Source organism: Pan paniscus, chromosome 4 (genome assembly GCF_029289425.2).
Source record: "Pan paniscus chromosome 4, NHGRI_mPanPan1-v2.0_pri, whole genome shotgun sequence".
In the NCBI taxonomy this organism is placed as follows: Eukaryota; Metazoa; Chordata; class Mammalia; order Primates; family Hominidae; genus Pan; species Pan paniscus.
The window spans coordinates 57,764,498-57,782,230 of NC_073253.2; the positions used below are offsets into that span (position 1 = coordinate 57,764,498).

The 17,733-nt window shown below is 44.0% G+C and overlaps 1 protein-coding gene across 1 annotated transcript in view; it reads left to right on the top strand.

Moving 5' to 3' along the window:
* Positions 1-17,733, top strand: part of ANKRD55 (ankyrin repeat domain 55) — a 134,010-nt gene that overhangs the window by 64,862 nt on the left and 51,415 nt on the right. The window contains exon 6 of the mRNA XM_003827381.5: positions 9,480-9,540. Coding sequence (XP_003827429.2) covers positions 9,480-9,540 — 61 coding nt within the window. The remainder of the gene's footprint in view (positions 1-9,479; positions 9,541-17,733) is intronic.

Consider the following 17,733-nt stretch of genomic DNA (forward strand, 5'->3'; position numbering starts at 1 on the left):
GAAAAAAAAAAAAAAGAATGACCCCACAAAAATGCTTAGTCACAAAATCATACTGTTTTCCCAAGAGTGGTCTTTAGAAAATAACTTTAAAATGTACCTTTTCTGTTTCTTCTGTCTTAATTTACTCTACGTAATTGCTTTTACTTGCCTCACTCAGAGTGGTCATTTCAAAACCTATTAACTGATTCTGGAAGATTAAAAGAGTCCATTTAAGTTATGGTAATTATGGCTGTTGTAACACATAAAATCCAAAGCTTCAGTGTTTTAACACAATAAAAATTATTTCTGGCCAGGTGCCATGGCTCACACCTGTAATCCCAGCACTTTGGGAGGCCGAGGCAGATGGATAACCTGAGGTGAGGAGTTCAAGACCAGCCTGGCCAACATGGCAAAACCCCACCTGTACTAAAAATACAAAAATTAGCCAGATGTGGTGGTGAGTGCCTGTAAGCCCAGCTACTCAGGAGGCTGAAGCAGGAGAATCACTTGATCCCAGGAGGCGGAGGTTGCAGTGAGCTGAGTTTGCACCACTGCACTCCAGGCTGGGCGACAAAGTGAGACTTCGTCTCAAAAAAAAAAAAAAGTTTCTCAGACGTGTAACCATCCAATGTAGGGGAGTGGTAGGTGGCTCCCTGCCACATGGCAATTCAGGGACCCAAGCTTCTTCCATTCTGTAGCACCTTCATCCCCTAAGAGCACAGAATGCCCTTCATTCAGCCTGCAGATGGGGTAAGAGGAGAACAGTAGTCCCCCCTCACCCTGGAGGGGTATGTTCCAAGACCCACATCGATGTCTGAAACCTCAGATAGTACCAAAGTCCATATATGCTATGTTTTTTTCCTCTACATACATACCTATAAAATTTAGCGTACAAATTAGGCGCAGTAAGAGATTAACAACAATAATAATAAAATAGAACAATTATAACAATATGCCAGTATCACTACTCTTGCACTTTGGGGCCACTGCTAAGTAAAATAAGAGTAACGTGAACACAGTGCTGCGATACGGGGACAGCTGATCTGTTAACCGAGCTGGCTTCTAAGTGACTAATGAGAGCGGAGTGTAGTTAGCGGCAGATTTCATCATTCTACTCAGAATGCCGCACAATTTAAAACATGAATTGTTTATTTCTGGAATTTTTCATTGAATGTTTTTGAACCGCAGTGAACTGTGGGTAACTGAAATAATGGAAAGCGAAACCGCAGATTAAGCAGGGACTACCCTATAGAGAAGCCACACTCAGTTCTTTAAAACCTCAGCCTGCAAATGACACAATTCATTTCTGCTCATATTCCATCAATAAGGACTAGTCATACAACCACATCTGGTTATAAGGTGCTCTGGGGAATATAGTTTCTAGCCAGGAATCCACCTCCCAACAATGCCTCCAATCCAAGAAAGGGGAACATGGATTTTGGTGAAAAGCTCTCTGTCTCTGTTCTTAACCCATTGCACCTAAGGGGTAAACTAAGCCTTGTCAGTCAAAATTACATTCAATGTCAATTGGATCAGTTGATTAGGTTCATTCTCTGAAATCACTGCAATAATAAATTGAAAATCAACCCAAGTGTACTTCCTCTTTGTGGACTTGTGTTTCTATTTCTTATTATGCTTATCGGTACTCCTCAACTCTTGAGGATCTACATTAAGTTGCTATAACTAGGAGAGCAGAGAGTTGTGGCTTCCCCTCTCTTGAAACTGTACCTAACAGCCCAGCCACCACCCTTGGATGAGTTGAAATAAGAAAAATAAATATCCTTCTGTGTGCAGATGACGTAGTTAGTTATATTGTCCAAAAAGCCCTTAACTGATTCTGAAAGATAAAATTCTGCTTTAGTTATGGCAATGCTAGCTGCTTTAACTAATAATCCCAAAAAGTTAAGATTGACTATTCCAAAACCAAAATTGTTATTTCTAGTAAATGCTCTCCAAAGATTAATTGGGTTAAGTCCTAACAACCATACGGCAAATCAAATAGAGTCACACGCTGCATAATGACATTTCAGTTAATGGCAGACTGCATGTGTAATGATGGTCCCATAAGATGATTATATCATATTTTTACTGTACCTTTTCTATGTTTAGATACATAAATACTTACCACTGTGTTACAATTGCCTACAGTGTCTAGTACAGTCACATGCTGTGCATATTTGTAGCCTAGAAGCAATAGGCTCTACCATATAGCATAGGTGTGTAGTACGCTCTACCATCTAGGTTTGTGTAATACACTCTATGATGTCCACACAATGATGAACTCGCCTAACGACACATTTCTCAGAAAGTATTCCCATCATTAAATGATGCATGACTGTAGTTTGGTTACCTACAGAATATTGGAAACTAGTCCACCCTAAAGGATTCCCTATGGAATTACATTGTTAAAATTACATATTTTATAGTTGTTTGAGAGATTTTAGGTCCATGGCAGAGTTTGATACATCTGCATTAAATGTTTAAAGTAGAAACCGAATTTATTTTAATGGCCATATTTTGACATTAAGCCCTTGGTCTCCGTTGAGAAGCCTTATAAGAAACAGTCTTACAAAACTTACTGGCTCATCATTCATTAGCACCTCCGAAAAATTCTATAGGAGAAACCACAAGAAATATTTCTACTGAAGAAGGAATTGCTATACTGCTCCTGATAAATCTTTTTTTTTATTTTTACTATACAGACACTGTGACTTTAGAGCATGTTTCTTTCTTTATATATTTAGAAAATTCAAAACTCAATTTGTGTCCCACCTCTGGCATACATGTAGGACTATAGATCATGTCTTTTTTTTTTCCTGCCCTTGTTTTCTCTTTGTCTTGTTTCTTCACTCGTTATCTTATTTCACCATATTTATCTGAAAACAATCTAAAATCCCTGAAGGGGCCAGGCATTGTGGCTCACACCTGTAATCATAGTGCTTTGGGAGACAGAGGCAGGAGGATAACTTGAGGCCAGGAGTTCAAGACCAGCTTAGGCAACATAATGAGGCCTCATTTCTAAAAATGATTTTTTTAAAAAAGTAGCCAGGCATAGTGGTGTGCTCCTGTAGTCCTACCTATTCAGGAGGCTGAGACTGGAAGATTGCTTGAGCCCAGGAGTTCGAGGCTGCGGTGAGCTATGATCGTGCCACTGTAATCCAACCTGGGCGACAGCACAAGACCCGAAGGAAGGAAGGAAGGAAGGAAAGAAAGAAAGAAAGAGAGAGAGAGAGAGAGAAGGAAGGAAGGAAGGAAGGAAGGAAGGAAGGAAAGAAAGAAAGAAAGAAAGAAAGAAAGAAAGAAAGAAAGAAAGAAAGAAAGAAAGAAAGAAAGAGAAAAGAAAGATCCCTGAAGGGTGGCCAGGAGTGCCAGCTCATGAGTATGAGTCAGACTGACTGAGTTTAAATCTGGCTCCAGCTCTTATTCTCTTGGGCAAGTTAACATGTCAAGGCTCAGCTTCCCCTTGAAATAAGTACTATTTTTTTTTTTTTTTGAGACAGAGTTTCACTCTTGTTGCCCAGGCTGGAGCGTAAAGGCGTAATCTTGGCTTACCACAAACTACGCCTCCTGGGTTCAAGCAATTCTCCTGCCTCAGCCTCCCGAGTAGCTGGGATTACAGACACGCACCACCATGCCCGGAAAATTTTGTATTTTTAGTAGAGATGGGGTTTCTCCATGTTGGTCAGGCTGGTCTCGAACTCCCAACCTCAGGTGATCCGCCCACCTCAGCCTCCCAAAGTGCTGGGATTACAAGAGTGAGCCACCACACCTGGCGAAGTAAGTACTATTAAATATATTATTCCTGCTTACTTCACAGGGAAGTAGGCAGAAGTAAAGGAGAAAATGTGTGGAAACGCTGAACTCAGCACCTAGTACATTGTCCGTGTTCAGAAAGTGAACATGGTGATGATGATGGCGTGATGATATGATAATGTTGATGGTCATCAATGATGATGATGATGGAAGATAGAAAGAAACACCATAAACATTATAAGAAGCTAAGGAATGAAACACTACCACTGCCACCCCACTGGTGCTCATCCTGGCCTTCTTCACCTCAGCACACTCAGGTCCACAAAAATGTGTGCACAGACACAGGCCCATGTAAATGTAGTCCTACATCCTGCTGCCGGGCACACAGGTTTACTGCAATGGTTGTTGGGGTGTGTTTTATGTGTGGATCTATGCACACCTTTGTAAACTGGCATATGTCTGCATTTTCCCCTGATCATAAACAGTATGTACAGGCCACATGGTACCCTTGTGCTCAGGTTTTTATACTGATTTAAAATCTGCTAACACTTAGATTTCCAAACAGCAAGCTCCTTCTATTTGGTGCTCACTGGAGGTTATTCAGAGAGAAGCCTCAAACCGAAGCTGCTTATAAACAAGCTAAGGGACACTTCAATTAGTCCTTTGCCTCCAGAGGGATTTTAGTGCTCGGATGGAAACAACTCCTGAACAAACCAAACAGTATGAATCTGCATCCTTAACTAAACACCCGCTCAGTGCGGATGGAGGCTGATGCAGGGATAAGTGATTTATAATCATGAACGTGAAGGCACACTGGGTTTACAAAAGCAAAGATGCACAGGTTTCCTCTCATGATTCCCCTTCCTACTTTGAACCCTCTGCTTCTCAGCAGGTCCAAGTTTTCTCCCTTTCAGCTCCCCACGGCTTTTCTTGCTTCCTTGGCTGGGACATTCAGAGGGCGCTGGTGTGAAAGAGGGGGCATGATCATTAAAACAAAGCTCCAAAGAGAACAGAGTTGTGTTTGTACAACGCTGCACATGCTAGTGTTGGAAGGCAAGCAGCAATTTTCTCTGAAAGCAGCCACGGGGCTCTCTGAAGGTCTTTTTCATGGTCTCCATGGCTACTGGCAGACTTTTTTTTCCTCCCTGTCAGAGTGCCAGCCACTCTGCCTCTTTTCATCACTCTTGACTGCAGCCCAAGGGAGGAAGAAAATCATTTCCTTGGGGTCCTGTTCTCTAGTTACCAGGTGGTGTGTTCTGACCTGCAGTGTTTGTCTCACTGCAGCACACTCTAATACAGGCAGCTCCAGGGACAGGAAGGGGAGATGGCTGGTTGCGGGACCATTTTTTCCCACCTGTCACTGCGCTGGCCAGCTCCAGGGCTGGGAGCATTCAGAGGGGCCAGCGAAACAGGAAAGCTCATAGGGATGAGTTGTCCCCAGGATGCTTCCAGCTGATCCTTCTCTGAGACCCACCATTCACCTAATGATAATCAGGGGAGACCCAGAAAATAGAAGGTAGGAGCTATTAAAAAATTAATCATTTTATAGAATTTTTTGTTTGTTTTTTGTTTGTTTTGAGACAGAGTCTCAAGCTCTGTTGCCCAGGCTAGAGTGCAGTGGCATAATCTCGGCTCACTGCAACCTCCACCTCCCAGATTGAAGCAATTCTCCGACCTCAGCCTCCCTAGTAGCTGGAATTACAGGTGCCCACCATCATGCCTGGCTAATTTTTCTATTTCTATTACAGACGGGGTTTCACCATGTTAGCCAGGCTGGTCTCAAACTCTTGACCTCAGGTGATCTGCCCACCTTGGTCTCCCAAAGTGCTGGGATTACAGGCAGGCGTGAGCCAGCGCACCTGGCCATATAAAACTTTATTATGGCATGTAAGGGCTATTCCAAGTGCTTTGTGTGCATGGAGTCAAAGTCATGACAGATCTTGAGGAAGTAGGTATTATTCTCTGCATTTTATGGATAAGAAAATGTAGGCACTGGGAGCTCGCCCAAGGTCACTGGCTGGTTGGTATGGAGCAGGGATTCTAACAGTGGCAGTCTGGCCCCAGCATCAGTGCTCTTATGACTCAACACACCACCTGTCTGGGACTGCTCTTGCTGGGATCCAAGCCTGCTGTCCTGGCACCTGAGATGAGATGGGTCTTACATCACTTACTGAGAGATCCGAGGACAGGAGGGAGTCTGAACTTGGCTGATAGGGGTGTAGAATGACTCCTGGGCCACGGTAACACAAAATGAGAGCTCGGGGGAAGCACAACAGAGGGCTGCAAATCATCTAGGAATTGAGATAGATGCTGGACAAGTATCTCGCAGGTCACCTCCGTACCACAGAACAGCAAGGAAGTCCCGGGCTGGCAATGAGACACCTGGTTTCTGGTTCAGGCTGTATCACTGAGCCACTGTATGGTGGTCTTGGCAAGCCAGGAAGGGCCTCAGGTTCTTTGTTCTCACAACATATGAGAGACAGCCAGAGCCAGAGTGAGGGCAAGAATGCAGGAGAGGGCCTTGATCTGTCTATTTGTGTCCAGCTTTGACGATCAATGGATCTCAGAGACTTCACAGTCAAATGGAGTTGGGCCACATAGATCATCACATATCAGTCACAGCCATGACAGAGAAGACATGGGAATTAAAGGGTGGCAACTGGAGAAAGTCTAGGGAAAGACTATTTAAACTTGGCCAACAAGGTTGGATAGGGTGATTCACGCCTGTAATCCCAGCACTTCGGGCGACTGAGGATCGTTTGAGTTCAGGAGTTCAAGACCAGCCTGGGCAACATAGTGAAACCCCATCTCTACTAAAAACACTAAAAAATTAGTTGGGCGTGATGGTGCACACCTGTAGTGCAAACTACTCTGAAGGCTGAGGCAGGAGGATGAATCGCTTCAGCCCAGGAAGTCCAGGTTGCAGTGAACTGTGATTGTGCCACTGCACTCCAGCCTGGGTGACAGAGTGAGAGCTTGTCTCAAAAAAAAAAAAATTGACCAAAAATTGACCAACAAGAGATGATGGTTGATGTTCTAACCCCCTACCCCACCCCCACTTTCCCCAAAAGAGCAGGAAAATGTTATCACTTTCTAGACCTAAAGGGGCAAGGAAGGGGCTGTTACTGGAAACTTCTGAGAGCTGCAGTGGTAGCTTAGCTGTAGGAGAGGGGCCACCTGGCAAGAACTGAGGCCTTTGGTAGAGAAATACAATTATTGCCAGAAAGGGAGCTGGCTTCTCTCCCTCCTCCTGCCAGTTCCCCCATCGGCAAAACCTGATAGGAAGCCAAGGGCAAGGGAGCCTGGTTGATGCCGTCCCTAGAAGTCAGCCTCAGAGCAGGGCAGTATAAAGAAGAGAATGGCTTTGAAAGCCAAATAGAGAACTATCTAGGCACACGGTTCATCCCACAACCTTGGGAGGCCACCCAGGATGTGACAAGAGGTCCTGCTCTCCCTACCCCCATTCTAATCTGGTTAGAGCCCCAGAAGATCCTGTCTGGCTACAGATAATCTCTGTCTGCTCAGGAGTAACCGAGGATAACCACACTGGACCACAGCTGACCTCCTGCCTTGCCCTCCCCTCCTCCCCCAGTCCCTCAGACCAAATGGGCCCTAGAGAGTAAACAATGGCCAATAATGAGCCAGAGAAGACAGAAAGGAAAGAGAGAAAGGAGAAGCACAGTCACCAGTTAAGCCCTTCCCCCACTCACAAAGCAGCCACAGGGAAATATATCCAGTGGTGAAATAATTGCAAAGATAAAAATTGTGTGACCCAAAATGCAATTATTTTTATATGTCTTCCTACCAAAGGCTACATCTAGAATTCAGAGAGCATAAAAGAGATGTACTGTATGCAGTCATAGCCATTGTCCCTTTAGTGTATGTGACCCAGGGTCTTTCTGCCTGTTGGATCACTCAATCCTTTACACCACTGCGTTACTACCCCTCTGATATACATGAAGATACAGAAACTCAGATCGTGCAGTAGTGAGGTCAGAATTAAACCTCAGCATTATCCTGGCTCCCCAAAAGACTATGATAAAACAAGATTGAAACCACAGGCTTCCTGGTTATTTCACCTCCACCGCAAATAACCAGAAGTCCATCTCTATTTAAGCTCTCTGTGTATTACATTTACTGCTAAGGCAATATGATTAGTGGATCTTTCTTTTCTTCTATCGTAAGTAACAATTTAATACTTAGGGCTTTAGATGTCTTCCAATCTGAGAGACAATAAAGATTTCATTGGAGAAGAGACTAAACAATTTCATTTTACAAATAATTCTTCCAAAAGCAGTTTCTGAATTTCCTCCATTGACTGCCCATACACTATTCTTTATCATCTTGATGAGTATCCATTGATTAATTCATTCAGCACCTTTCTCAATTGTTTCCAAGCCTGGCTGTTTACCATAATTTCCTGAATAGCTTTTTTTAAACAGTAGAAGCTGGGCTTCTCCAGACCTACTGAGTTAGAAACCCTGAGTACAGAGTCCAGGTATTTGTGGTTTAAAAAAAAAAAAAATTCTCTCCAGGCAATTCTGAGATGGAGCCAGGGTCCAAACTTCTGGGGTTAAGCGCTCTAGAAATAACAGCATGTTCCAGGCATGCTCTATATGTTGTATGCATATGAACTCATTTAATCCTCACACTGAGCTGTGTGATAGGTAGTTTTTATCACTCCTATCTCACAGATGAGGAAGTTTAGGCAGGAAGAAGGTAAGTAACTTGCCTGAGGTCACAGAGCTCATCAGTGGCAGGGCTGGGATGTAAACCCAAGCCATCTGGCTGCAGAGCCCGGGCCCCTCTCCACTATGCTCGGCTGCCCCCCTCTCCCAGATGGAGCGTTGACTTCAGTCAACTGAGCAGGAGATCCAAGTCAGGTAAGAGCCTGAATCTGAGAATCACTGATAGCTGTTTTACACTGATTACTGTCATCTTGTGCTTAGGCATGTGTGTATTTTACAAAGAATGAGCAAACTTGCAAATACTGACAACCTCCTGGTATAATCTATGCATTAAAAAGGCATGACATATGCAGCTAGGAGTGAAGCAGGTCGAAAGCACTCTGTAAGTTTCTATAAAGTGAATAAAGAATAAGTGGCCGGGCATGGTGGCTCACACTTGTAATCCCAGCACTTTGGGAGGCTTAGGCGGGCGGACCATGAGGTCAGGAGATCCAGACCATCCTGGCTAACACGGTGAAACCCCGTCTCTACTAAAAAATAGAAAAAATTAGCAGGGCATGGTGCGGGGCGCCTGTAGTCCCAGCTACTCGGGAGGCTGAGGCAGGAGGATGGTGCTAATCCGGGAGGCGGAGCTTGCAGTGAGCCAAGTTCGTGCCACTGCACTCGAGCCTGGGCAACAGAGCGAGACTCCATCTCAAAGAAAAAAATAATAATAATAATTGCTACATGATTTTGGATCTTAAAGGGCACGGCTAGGAGACAGAGGCTTGGTGAACACAATGAGCCTAAAGTTTCTCCATCCCCTTGTGCCCCTCGGGAGTGCTGAGATGGAGAGAGGGTGGGAGAGGCAGACAGTAGCCCTCCACACAGGTGTCTTCTAACCTATCACACTCTTGCTTCTTTTCTGTGGATCTTTTTCCCAGAGAAACGGAAAGGGCCCTCATCTTCATTTGGAGTCTTTCAACTGACGGTTTTTCTAAGGTCATGTTTTTATACTGATTCCAAGCGCACCGTGACTGCCTGTTATTTTGAGCCATTTCTCCTATTTTTTCCTTACAGGCTCCTCACGGTCCTGTTGCAACAGTCGAACATCAGCGAGATTAATCACCAGGACAATGAGGTGAGCCACACTCTCAAGCAACAAGTGGTCATTTTGCATGTGAGGGTGAAAGGAAGGGCGTTTCTGAACCATTGTGCTTCCTCTTAAAAGCTACGGGGAGACATGAAGCATGGTTTTGTGTTCCTACCCTGAAAGGGAGACCTGTTTTCACTATTAATCCTCAGCAGAAACTTATCCCCACCACGGGTGTGTGTAGCTTCTGATAGGGAAGGACTTTATTGCATTAAGTACTTCAGCATTTACCATACGACTGAAATTTTGTAACTTCCCTCTGGACATTGAGAAATAAATATTGCTCTCTCCTGTCTTCTCAAGTCCCAGAAACTTAGTAGCAAGCGGTGGCTCAAGACGTGCTCTCTTTTTTTTTTTTTTTAAGATGGAGTTTCGCTCTTGTTGCCCAGGCTGGAGTGCAGTGGCACCGTCTTGGCTCACCGCAACCCCCGCCTCCCAGATTCAAGTGATTCTCCTGCCTCAACCTCCCCAGTAGCTGGGATTACAAGCAGGCGCCACCACACCCGGCTAATTTTGTACTTTTAGTAGAGATGGGGTTTCTCCGTGTTGGTCAAGCTGGTCTCAAACTCGCGACCTCAGGTGATCCGCCTGCCTCGGCCTCCCAAAGTGCTGGGATTACAGGCATGAGCCACTGCACTCAGCCGAAGACATGCTCTCTCTTGTAAGATGGCAGAGAGGTGGGTGTAGTGGCGCGTGCCAGTGGTCACAGCTACTCAGGAGGCTGAGGTGGGAGGATCACTTGAGCCCAGAAGTTTGAGAGTCCAGCCTGGCAACAAAGTGAGACCCCCCTCTCTGAAGAAAAAAAAGAAAGAAAAAGGAAAACAATGACAAGACTGGACACTGGCTCGTGCCTGTAATCCCAGTGCTCTGGGAGGCCAAGGTGGGAGGCTCACTTGAACCCAGGAGTTTGAGACCAGCCTGGGCAGCAGAGCGAGACTCCATTTCTACAAAAAGTTTAAAAAGTAGCTGGGTGTGGTGGCACATGCCTATAGTCCCAGCTACTCTGGAGGCTGAGGCAGGAGGATCACTTGAGCCCAGAAGTTCAAGGTTACGGTGAGATATGATCACATCACTGCACCCTAGCCTGGGTGACTCTGTGACAGATGTCACTCTGGCATCTCCCCTCCAAAAAGAAAAGAAAAAGATGACAGAGAGATAATATTAATAATTCCGGGTTACCTGCTCCAGACATCACATTATTAATCCCAGTGATCGTAACTGCTGTTTAATTCATGTTGCAAGTAGAAGGCTTCCAAAAAGGTCGTTCAACACTCTTCAACAAAGTTCTTGAGGGAAGGTGGCTCAGACACTAAGCCGAGCTGTCCAAGAGTAGCTTAGAGTCTTGTTAGATCTGCTTAACTCTTTTAAAATGCAGTACTAATCTTCCTTAGCCAGGCTGATTTCCTTAACAAGGTTCTTAAAATCAATTTAAATACCTGGTTTTCAATGGAATTTTAAAGTAAATATGTGCTTGGTTTGGTTGCATTTCACTAAGAAAGTCTGATAACATTAAAAATGTACATACACAAAGATGCCGATTACATTATTTTCAAGGAAGCTAGGTGACCATAGGCAAGGGGGCGGGGGTAAGCCTCCTAATCACTTTCTTCTGGGGTAGATGCCCCCGCATCTGTCTTTTTTTTTTTAAATAGACAGATTCTTACTCTGTCGCCCAGGCTGGAGTACAGTGGTGCAATCTCAGCTCACTACAGCCTCCGCCTCCCAGATTCAAGAAATTCTCCTACCTCAGCCTCCCAAGTAGCTGGGACTACAGGTGTGCACCACTATGCTCGGCTAATTTTTGTATTTTTAGTAGAGACGGGGTTTCACCATGTTGAGCAGGCTGGTCTCAAACTTGTGAGTGAAGGGGTGGCTTGCCCCTCCATACCTGTGAACGTTTCTCGTCAGGTGGAATGAGAGACTTGAGAAAGGAAAGAGACACAGAGACAAAGTATAGAAGAAGAAAAGTGGGGCCACGGGACTGGCGCTCAGCATAAGGAGGACTCGCGCCGGCTCCGGTCTCTGAGTTCCCTCAGTATTTATTGATCATTATCTCTACCATCTCAGAGAGGGGGATGTGGCAGGACAATAGGGTAATAGTGGGGAGAGGGTCAGCAGGAAAACATGCGAACAAATGTCTCTGTATCATAAACAAGGTTAAGAAAAAAGTGCTGTGCTTTTGATGTGCACATACATAAACATCTCAATGCCTTAAAGAGCAGTATTGCCGCCAGCGTGTCTCATCTCCAGCCCTAAGGCGGTTTTCTCCTATCTCAGTAGATGGAATATACAACTGGGTTTTACACCAAGACATTCCATTGCCCAGGGAGGAGCAGGAGACAGATGCCTTCCTCTTATCTCAACTGCAAAGAGGCCTTCCTGTTTTACTAATCCTCCTCAGCACAGACCCTTTACATGTGTCGGGCTGGTGGACGGTCAGGTCTTTCTCTTGCCATGAGGCCATATTTCAGACTATCACATGGGGAGAAACCTTGGACAATTCCTGGCTTTCCTAGGCAGAGGTCCCTGTGGCCTTCCACAGTGTTTTGTGTCCCTGGGTACTTGAGATTAGGGAGTGGTGATGACTTTTAACAAGCATGCTGCCTTCAAGCATTTGTTTAACAAAGCACATCCTGCATAGCCCTAAATCCATTAAACCTTGAGTGGACACAGCACATGTTTCTGCGAGCACAGGGATGGGGGTAGGGTTACAGATTAACAGCATCTCAAGGCAGAAGAATTTTTCTTAGTACAGAACAAAATGGAGTCTCTTATGTTTACTTCTTTCTACATAGACACAGTAACAGTCTGATTTCTCTTTCTTTTCCCCACAGTGAGTTCAGGTGATCTGCCACCCTGGCCTCCCAAAGTGCTGAGATTACAGGTGTGAACCACTGCGCCCGGTCCACCCATCTGTCTTGAGCCTTCTGATTAAAGGCCTCCCTCTGACTGGCATTAATGACCACATCAGAAAGCCCCTGCTGCTTTCACTCCCCATATCTTCAGTGGTTTAAAGCAAAACCTCAGAGGAAAGAGGGTTGCACTGTTAGAAACTTCTGCTTTAAAGATGAGAACCAGAGATGAGGTAGCACACTCTGGTCACTCTGCCCATGGTGTGGAAGCAGGGAGCTGGAGTGGCGGAGTCCATGTCAGCAGATTGTGAACCTCTAGATTTCAGGGCAAGTTGCCAACTACTTCCTCCACCTCCAACCTCTGGGGTAATCCCTAAACTGGGTCTTATTTAGAAAGATGACAAATTTGCTCATTTATACCCTAAAGCTAAATTCCACTTATAGACCTACAACTCCAGCACCCCTCAGTAGAACTAGCAACCCCCCAGCAAAGACATAGTTCCCTATTTTTCTCCACCCCAGGAGGCACCTGGCGGTGCAGACAATGAAAGCAGACATGGATCTTTCTAAGAGTGGTAATTTTAACACCTTACATAGAATATGTGGTAAATATTGGAAAAGTCCCTGGTTCTTCCTCATGCAAAGGGACTTCTGCAAAAAGATTCCTCCTGCTATTACACCAGCATATGGACCCGTTGGGTTTTAAGCCCAGAAAGCAGACCCAGCAGAGCAAGGGCCTCAACAAGGCACTTCCTACCCATGGTCACAGCTTCCTCTTTGGTCCATTCACAGCCTGCTGTCGGGAATCCATCTGAAACCAATTGCTAATGCTTGCCTGTGTTTTTCATACACATGGACTCCGCCACTCCGGCTGCCTGCTTCCACACCAGGGGCAGAGTGACCAGAGTGTGCTACCTCATCTCTGGTTCTCATTTTTAAAGCAGAAGTTTCTAACAGTGCAACCCTCTTTCCCCTGAGGTTTTGCTTTAAATCACTGAAGATTTAAAACAAAACATAGGGATATATATGTGTATGTATATATTATGTATCCATATATGTATGTGTATGTGTATATATATGTATCTGTATATAGATATATACATGGTTTTGGTTGTTTTTTTTTTTTTGAGGCAGGGTCTCATTCTGTGGCCCAGGCTACAGTGCAGTGGTATGGTGCGATGTCAGCGCACTGTAACCTCCGCATCCTGGGCTCAGGTGATCCTCTCACCTAGCCTCCTGAGTAGCTAGGACTACAGGCAGACACCACCATGCCAGGCTAATTTTTCCATTTTTAGTAGAGATGGCACTCATATAACTCTGAGGCACTCATAATTTTGTTTTTGACTGAGCTCCTGTACTAGGTCAACAGACCAGGCCAAATATCAAAATGGAGTCCCTCATACTTAAATTCCAAGTTACCAAACTGAAACCGAGTTGTTATCTGACCTTCTGAGAAATCAGGAGAGAGATAACACCCAAATTTCCCAAACAGGCTAGTTTTACTTAGCATAATAATGAAATTTCCTCTGCTTTTAATCCTGACAACAAAAAGTAACCTAAAGTAACCTGATGTTAAGCAATCAGTTTTTTCTCTGTTGTTCTGTTTCCCTGTTCTCATCTTTCATCTTTCAAGGAAAGTAACTTTGAAATAACCAATCTGCTTTTTGTTCTTTGCTTCTGCTTTTTTCAGTCCTTCTCTGTCTACAAAACCAACCTCCTCTGCTGGGCTCGTTGGAAAACTTTTTTTTTTTTTTTAAGACAGTCTCACTCTGTCACTCAGACTGGAGTGCAGTGACACGATCACAGCCCACTGCAGCCTACTGCCTCAGCCTCCAGAGTAGATGGGACCACAGAAACCCTGCACCACAGGCATGCACAGCCATACCCAGCTCATTTTTTGTTTTTGGTAGAGACAGGGGTCTTCCTGTGCTGCCCAGACTGGTCTAGAACTCCTGGATTCAAGTGATCCTCCCGCCTCAGCCTCCCAAAGTGCTGGGATTATAGGCGTGCACTACCATGCCTGGCCAGAACATTTTGGAATGAAGCCCAGTTCTAGAATTGCAAATGAAGCCAATTAAGATCTTTGAGGCCCGGCTCCACGGCTCACGCCTGTAATCCCAGCACTTTGGGAGACTGAGGTGGGTGAATCACTTGAGGCCAGGAGTTCAAGACCAGCCTGGCCAACATGGCCAAACCCCGTCTCTACTAAAAATATGAAAATTAGCCAGGTGTAGTGGCTCATGCCTGTAGCCCCAGTTACTCCAGAGGCTGAGGCAGGCGGTGGAATTGCTTGAACTTGGGAGATGGAGGTTGCAGTGATCTGAGATGGCGTGACTGCACTCCAGCCTAGGCAACAGAGCAAGACTCTGTCTCAAAAAAAAAAAAAAAAAAAACTTTAAAACTAAATCTTCTGCTGTAATTCAGTTTTTGCCAATTATTTATTTTATTTAGTTATTGGTCATTGCTAGTGAGAGCCAATCACGATAAATTTATAACAGCAAAAGCTCTTGCCATTGAGAAATAAATACAATTCTGAAATGGAAAGAACACAGCCCAGGCTTTCTTTTTCATTCATTACTTTGGTGGAGTTCCTGTATTTGGCTGCTCAATGTTTTGAACAAGTAATCTTCTCTCGTCTGTCTTTTTTCAACAAGCTCCAAGCATGATGTAGCCTCCATTGTATGAGGGGTAGCGGGGAGTAACAGTTAAATTCATTGTTTAAAAAAAGGTACCACTCTATGTGTTCTGCAACTTTTTTTTTTTTTTTTTTTTTTGAGACAGAGTCTTACTCTGTTGCCCAGGCTGGAGTGCAGTGGTGCGATCTTGGCTCACTGCAAGCTCCACCTCCTGGGTTCTGCCTCAGCCTCCGAAGTAGCTGGGACTACAGGCACCCGTCACCACGCCCAGCTAATTTTTTTTGTATTTTTAGTAGAGACGGGGTTTCACTGTGTTAGCCAGGGTGGTCTCAATCTCCTGACCTCATGACCCACCCGCCTCAGCCTCCCAAAGTGCTGGGATTACAGGTGTGAGCCACCACACCCGGCCTAACTTAGTTTTTTCAACTCAAGCATTTGTCTTAGAATTTTTGATACATATAGATCTGGCTCATTCCTTTTTTGTTGTTGTTGTTTTGTTTTTTTCGAGACAGAGTCTTGCCCTGTCCAGGCCGGAGTACAATGGTGCGATCTTGTCTCACTGCAACCTCCACCTCCCGGGTTCACACCATTCTCCTGCCTCAGCCTCCCAAGTAGCTGGGATTACAGGCACCCACCACCACGCCCAGCTAATTTTTGTATATTAGTAGAGACAGGGTTTCACCATGTTGGCCAGGCTGGTCTCGAACTCCTGACCTCGTGATCCACCTGCCTCGGCCTCCCAAAGTGCTGGGATTACAGGCGTGAGCCACGACACCCAGCCTGTGGCTCATTCCTTTTAATGGCTTCATGATGTTACATAATATCAAAATACCTCCATTTATTTTGCCATTCCCCTATGAATGGATATTTAGATTGTCTCAATTTTTCACCATCATAAACACCAGTCTAAAGAGTGTTTCTTGTACAAGCCTCTTTGCATACTCTGTGCAAGCATTTCTCTTAAAAGAATAATTGCTGGGTAGTAGAGAGTGTATGTTTTTATTTTTAATACACACTGCCTAATTATTCCCCCAAAATAGCTGCGTGTCGTTGTTGTTGTTGTTGTTGTTGTTGTTTTTAGTGGAAGTACTGGTTTTTTCCCAGTTGTTGCTGGATTTTCTTGTTATTTGCATTTTCCCTGATTAATGAGATGAACATCATTTCATAGACATAATGGTCTTTATTATATCTTCTTTTGTGACTTGCCTGTTTACATTCTTTGTCCATTGATCCATTGGGTTGTCATTTTCTTATTGATTTATAGGAGTTTAGTTTATATGATGAATATTAATGCTTTGCTGTTGGGTTGTAAATACTTTTTCGTAGGCTGTTGGCTATTTTGAAATAGTTCATAGTACCTTTTCTTATTCAGAAATGTAAAAATCTGATATAATTAAAATGATCATTCTTGTCTGTTTCTGCTTTTTCTTCTGATGTCTTTTTAAAGAAGGCCTTCTCTACCCCAAGAACTGGATTATGTTATGTTAAATTAGGTTTTTGTTTGTTACCAGATTTTTTTTAATATATGGTTTCATTTTTGAACTCTTTGTTCTGTTCCAATGATCTGTTTGTTTTTCCTGTTTCATTAACCACACTGCTTAATTATAAACTGACTTATTTAGAAGCTATCCACACTGCGGTTAACACTGAAAAAAGCAAGATAGGTCAGATTGTCCTTTGTGCTTTTGTTCTTCAAAACAGGACCTCAGAAGAATCATTGACATAGAGTGAGGCTTGTCTATTGCAGCTACCGGGAGTTAAATGGAAACTAACCTCTCCTGCTCTCATTTTAGCCTTGACAGGAAGAGTGTTCTATCAAGAGGGGCTCTGAGCTGTTGGCATCTGGGTTAGAACTTTGAATGCATTTAACCAGAGAAGCACTGTTATGCACAGCATTTAGGATATATATATTGTTTAGGATACATTAAATGCACATTCTTATGTAAGCAGATTTTTGTGAGCAGTCTGACAAACAAAACTTCAATTGTAGAACCACTCTGAGAAAATAAATTTAAGTTGCAAAAACAGATGTGACCTTTTGGACATAATTCTTAGCATCACTTCTACTTACCACATTCCTGAGATAGAACCAAAAGCAGAAGAAACAGTCCCTGACTTGAAATTTTTAATTTTACAGTTAGCAAAAGGTAAAATAACAAACAAAAGTTTTTAATGAATCAGAAGTTTTAGCCTAAGACCGAACATCTAAAAAAAAAAATGGAGTAGGGTCACCACTACTTAGGAGCCCCCACCTCCCTCTCCCACTCTCCTCCAACCCTATAAACTTCTAGAGGCAGACCATGCCTTTTTTATCTTTGTATCCCTAGTTTCTAGTTCAGTAGCTTGCACAAAAGCTTTAGTGAGGCACAAAAATTATATATATATATATATACACACACACACATATATACATATATGTGTATATACACACATATATATGTGTGTGTATGTATATGTATATATACACACGTATATATACATATATATACACACACATATATATATATAGATTTTTTTTTTTCCGAGATGTGGTCTCACTGTGTCACCCAGGCTAGAATGCAGTGGCACGATTTTGGCTCACTGCAACCTCCGCCTCTTGGGTTCAAGTGATTCTCCTGCCTCAGCCTCCTAAGTAGCTGGGATTACAGGTGCCTGCCTCCATGCCCAGTTAATTTTTGTATTTTTTGTGGAGA